This window comes from Terrapene carolina, unplaced genomic scaffold, assembly GCF_002925995.2.
Source record: "Terrapene carolina triunguis isolate 2854851 unplaced genomic scaffold, T_m_triunguis-2.0 Scaffold629, whole genome shotgun sequence".
Taxonomy (NCBI): domain Eukaryota; kingdom Metazoa; phylum Chordata; order Testudines; family Emydidae; genus Terrapene; species Terrapene triunguis.
The window spans coordinates 8,086,307-8,092,292 of NW_020664980.1; the positions used below are offsets into that span (position 1 = coordinate 8,086,307).

Sequence of the window (5,986 nt, forward strand, 5' to 3'; positions counted from 1 at the left end):
ACATGAGTTTGAAAAAACATTGGCAATATCAACAGTTATTCTATGTAGAAGTGGTGCTACTAACACCAATACCCATGTACTCTGTGTAAACTGATGTATTGTCTTCCCAAGTCTTCAGGCAGCCTGAACATGAAGTTTGAATTCTCATTTATGTCAGTGGGGTGTTAGCTCTGAAAACTACTAATAATTTAAATGTCAGCAGCTAACAACTTCACTGCTGATCAAATGAGCAGAACGATTCAGCTAATGTGCTGATCCCAGAATCCCCAAACTGCCTCCTTTTGCGTATCTAGATTTTAAAAGCCCCAACACTCCCTACCCCAACATGCAAAATCCTCCAGCTTCCCATTACTTCTATGATACAATTATAGATTGGTCAGTACAGTCTGTAGTATACTGAAAATGCAGGGACAGACAAAATAAATTGAATATCAAAACAACACAAGCTACTGTAGTGATTGTATTCATTTTTATATTTAATGCAATAAAACATTCATTCAGTTTTAAATGTAAATAAAGCTACTGCAGAATGTTCAGTCTGCTGTACCACAAAACCCATTGTTTAGGTCCAGAGCACAAAGGATCTTGACCTCATTTATGAAATGGCTACTGTAACTCCATGGGGATTGGAAGGGGCTTTCCAGAAAGGCAATTTATCAGTGGAGGCAATGCTTTTGGTAACTGATCTGATTACTGGTCTGGCACTTACGCTATTTAAGCCTCTGTTCAGATGAAACCTTCAGCATTTCCCCTGACATTTCCCAGAGATTACAAGATACAGGTGAACATATCTATGGCAATTGTTATTCATTTGGAAGATTACTAATTTAAAGCATTCTGGGGCCTTGATTCCGATGGGCTTTGGATCAGATCCTGACAGAACAGCAGTAGATATGTTTTATCTAAATAAAGCTTCAAGAGAGGGAATTCACTTTACATGAAAGGAACATGGTTTTATTGCTAAAAATCAAAAGAGTTATCCAGATTTCATGACTGAAATTTTCATTCTAATGACTGAATGGACACAGTTATTAGGCCTTCTAAAGACTTTAAAAATGTGGCATAAAACACTTTATTTTTAAGACTTTTAAAAGACAGAATATTCTGTGTTACTTTTAGACTCCTAGGGTTCCCCTGCAGTAGAGAGAAACTCTGGGGAAGAGTGATGCAGGCATGCAAAGGGGAAAATCAGCTAATTGGGACATTTGCCATCACCACAGACCCATCTAAGTTGCATATAGGAGAAGGGGAAGAGCAGAGTAATGACCACTTTGTGCACCATGCCCTCCCTTTCCCCTGTTACACAGAATGAAACCTGGGTAACAATATCCGTCAATGGTCTAAACAGCCTTATAACATCCCCTTACTTTCAACTGAGAGTGAAGTGTAAGCCCCTGCTGTCCTAAGTGGGTGTGTGCTTTGAGGCAAGTATTCCCCATGGCCTCTCATCCTAAATTGGACTCATTGGTCATTACACAGAATTGTACTCAAACAAGAGGGGATGCTGCAGCTCCCCAGACCTCCCCCCTCTTTTCTGGGAGTTATTGCTCTTCCCTGTCTTCATGTGAAAGGGGAAAATACAGTCCATCATATCTTTTTCTTTGCTGTATGAATCAATGAGTTGTAAAATTGTTTAAAAAATCTGATTCTGTCATTTTAAAAAGCTTTGGAAGTGGATATCCATCATCATAATGGCACAAAGTTTAAAAAAAAATCCTTTCCCTAGGGTACAGCATAGGGAGTCCTTTTAGAAACAGTATGTTCAATTAACACTGGGTCCTCCACATAAACTGATCTTGTATTATGACAAAAATTTTAGATCTCTTCTTCGCACGTATTAATGTTGATGCTAAAAATAAAGAGAAAACAAGTTATGTATTTGTAATATGGAAATGCTCATGGTAGTGAAAGCAAATGATACCGAATTTTTACTCCAGTGAAATAATAGGTAGAAAGAAGATACGAGTACTTGACTTGATATCTTGCAACAGAAAATTCTGTAGAATACAACTAGTATCTATTTCTTGTTATCCATAAGGCAGAGCATATTTAGTTTACATCTGCTGACAATAATCAAAATACTTAAACTAAAATCTTACTCCCCAAACAGCTAGCAATACAGTTACTTGAATAGTTAGATTGTTCTAAATTTAAAAAAGCAAAACCCATAGAGCAATTTTAAAATTTGGCTGTAGTGCTGAATGAAGTAATTATGGGATCTGAACTTTATTCATTTCTGAATGTAACACTCTCCAACTGTAAAAATACGGCCGCCAGGAAAGTAAAACAAACAACCCTGCTCAGCATTCTTTGGCACAGAATGAAAATTTACGTTCTGTTTTAAACTACTTTTAAACAGCATGAAGAACTCACATTGACTTTTACATACATTAGCTTTAGAGGATTTCCTTAGCATAATAGAGTACAAGACTTACACAAAACCTACTTTATTACTTCCTAGTGTAACTTCTTGTAGAGTTTTCAAGGAATAGTTTTATATAATCCCCATTAAATAAGAATAAAAGTGCATCCCTGCGCACACACGCACACATACAGAGCTTGGTCTTGAAATTTCAAGTGATTTTGCAAGCAATTAGATTTTAATAATCCAAATTGTTTAGATTTGCATTTTAAATTAATGTTTAACTCCCTGTAAAGCCCAGAACCAACTTTGGGAGATAAAAGCCGAAGTATTTTCAGCTTAACCATATAAAAATATCATTTAATAAGATTTGGAATCCCCTCTTCACCTGCTTATATATCCAAAAAGTGTTAAACAACTAAGAGAACAAACAAATCATATACATAATTTTAATGGCTATCTCACAGTAACTGCTCACTTAGGAGTTTGCTATCCTAAAAAATGATAAAAATACAGGAGATCTCCACTAATAATGACACCAAAAATGACCCCCATTTTCAGAATATAACAATTTGGAACCATTTTATTCATGAGAAGACACTTTTTGTACTCTCACAGTGCCTCATTTAACACCACCAAAAGTATTTAGAGTCATATTAATAGGCTTTGAGTGTGGAAAATAAAGCTTCCAAAATCAACATGAAGGACAGCTGCATATCTACTTAAGGCCTCTAAATGTTGTCTAAAAGAGAAGCGATTTCAATTGCTTCCCCTCTTGGGAAGCTGTTACCATTATTTGTTTGTCTTTTCCTAAGGAAAAAAAAAAAGATAGAGAGAGAGAGAGAAGCTAAATTGAGTTAAAAAAACTGAGCCATAATTTAAATTCAGTGATTCAAACTCTGCCTGAAAACAACAGGCAGCTGTTTCTATGGCACAGGGGTTTACTAGTTTGTTTTGGGGTTTTAGTACTTGGTTGTCACAGTACTTTCATTTATAGCTCTACTTCTCATTTAGTTGTAAGAGAGATATACAAGCATTCCAGGTCACCCACAACCCAGCCAGATAAGATTAATGCCTTGATCTTGCAAACACCAGGATATGTACTTTAACTTTAAGCACATAAGTAGTTCCTAAAGTCAATGGGACTATTTACATGCTTAAAGTTAAGCAGATGCACTAGTGTTTCAGGATTGGGGCCTGAATTCTCTGGGAATTAGCTTCTCATCGCAGTACTTTTTGGAGTACATAGCACTTGCAAAGCTGGTGATACAATTCCTCCAGTGAAATACATAAAAATGAAATTATTGGTTTCCAATTAGCAGAATGGATAATAAAAATGCTTTTTAATAAATTGCAGAAATACATTTGACCAACATTTCCTTAGTAACAAAAACTGAAAAGCAAATATTGCAAATATGCTAGTAGCTCCACCACCAATGTATAACTGATCCATGTGTAATATTCTTCTGGGATGTCGTTATTAAGAACGCTGTAAGAAGCACAAGAATGAGAGGAGAGAATTTTAGAGTAGTAAAGCAGAACTCTTAGGAACAAGTACTTGGCATACTTTTCTTGAGACTTATTGGTTCTGTACATTGCACAAACCTGGAAATTTGACATAGTATCATCCCCACAAAACAAGTTCTGAAATTCTAAACTGAATAGTTACCTTTTTCATTATTTCATCACGCGTAGTAAACTGTGGTACATCTTCAACTTCAATCCCCTCAGCCATTTCTATTACCTTGTCTAAAAGGTCTTTGCTGTAACTATAACAAAGATAAATGCCTGTGAAAAATTACCGATCCCACATTAAGAAACTGCAGTGCACTGTATTATAAAACTAACCCTCAAATGTCTCAATATGGCAAGGATGTATGTTCAGATCAGTTATAAAGCTGAATGAAACAGTCATCTCTCAACCTGTGTGGGTCTATCAAAATTTAAATACATATAGTTTTTGTGCACAGGTGTTCCATACTAGTTCTGCAGCAGCACAGTGTTGAAACCAAAGTTATACAACTTAATAACATAACCTTTTGCACATTTACACAGACACAGCAATGCTGGTCATGGTTGTGGGGTTTAGATCAAAAGTTTTCCCTACAGTGTTAGCTTAAGATATAACTCAATCATTGCCTCTAACCAGACTTCTGTATACACACACACGTCTTCAGCTCAAGTTAGGGTGCTTTCAACTTTGGGGTGCATATTGAAATTTAGATCCTACTAACACTGGAGCTCATAATGCAGTGCTAACTCAGCTGTATGCTAATCCAGTCACTTGGTGCTGCAATGTGTTGTTTTGCAATGTGATGCTCTCACTGGAGCTAGGCTAACCGGAGAGGCATTAACTAAATTTAACAAGGCAAGGACCACTAAAAAAACAGAAGTGTTTTGTTGTTGTTTTTTTAACTTGGTGATAACTAATGCGTGTGAGCTATCCTGAGGTAAACACACACTGAAGACAAAAGGTGCTTTAGTTCTACAGCAAGATAAACTCTCCCCCGCCTGGGGCTGATCTCAGCAAATTTGCCTTGATGTGGTAAAACTAAAGTGCCTTCGTGCTGTCTTCACTGTGCGTTTCCCTGAGGGTTGCTCACACACGTTAGTTACCTCCAGGTAAACCAGCCCACCCCTTTTCAGCAGCGACGGGAACTCGGAGATGTTCAGACCCAGGAGGCGCGCTGATGGCTGGAGAAGGGAGTGTACAGGGGTCTCTCCTTGTCCTAACCTACTGTGTAGGGGAAGGAGAATGACGGAGGCAGGATAGAGCAGCTGACCCTCTCCAAGGACTCTCCACCTTAGCCCGGGAGTGGGTTCAGTGGGCTGCCTCTGCCAGCAGAGAGAGCTGGCTGCACTTGGGGGATGGGGGGCAGAACCTCCCTCCAGCTCTCTACAGGTTCGGGATGGGTCACTCACTGGCCCGCACCTGCAACCGAGAGGGGGGGATCACTGGCCCCCCACACCTGTAACGGGGGGGGCGGCGGGGTCAGGGGCGGATTCACTGCCCCGCCCACACCTGCAACGGGGGGGCGGCGGGGTCAGGGGCGGATTCACTGCCCCGCCCACCTGTAACAGGGGGGGATTCTCTGGCCCCCCACCTGCAGCCCAGGAAGAGATGGTTGGCCCACACCATGGAGAGCGAGAGCAGATGGTCGATGCGGCCAGCGGGCCATGGCGCTTCCCCCGCCCAGTCCGGGGTCAGGTTCCGCAGGATGAACTCGCGGCGGGCCTGCCAGTGCCTCTCGTTCTCCGAGTAGGAGCGGAACCGCTCGGGAAACTCGGCCTCTTCCACCTCCCCCACCATCCCGGCTACCACTGACCCACAATGCAGCGCGCACCGGAAGCGGCTACCACCGACCCCCCGGAAGCGTCAGGCTAGAGCGGCCCAAGCAAGTCCGCTCTGACCTGCACACTCGACTGCGCTGGAAGACCTCGGCCCGGGTGGCTGTGCTTTACCGCAGCCGCCTCTGAGCAGCGGGGCGCAGAGCCCCTCCCCCCACTCGGGCTCATGGGGGGGGTACGAGCCCCTTTGCTGAGAGGCCCCCTTGAATCGGGGCCAGCTTACTCCAGACGTTATATCCGGGCCCCGCCCCCGGGCCTGGCTTCCCCCGGCGTCCA

General features: G+C 41.8%; 1 protein-coding gene across 1 annotated transcript; it reads right to left on the reverse strand.

Moving 5' to 3' along the window:
* Positions 1-449: 449 nt before the first annotated feature.
* On the reverse strand, positions 450-5,714 carry CDKN2AIPNL (CDKN2A interacting protein N-terminal like). The gene is made up of 3 exons (XM_026659318.2): positions 5,467-5,714; positions 4,032-4,131; positions 450-1,849 (listed from the first exon to the last, which is right to left on the reverse strand). The coding sequence occupies exons 1-3, from the start codon at positions 5,670-5,672 to the stop codon at positions 1,838-1,840; spliced, it is 318 nt and encodes a 105-aa protein (XP_026515103.1). The 5' UTR covers positions 5,673-5,714; the 3' UTR covers positions 450-1,837.
* Positions 5,715-5,986: the final 272 nt, after the last annotated feature.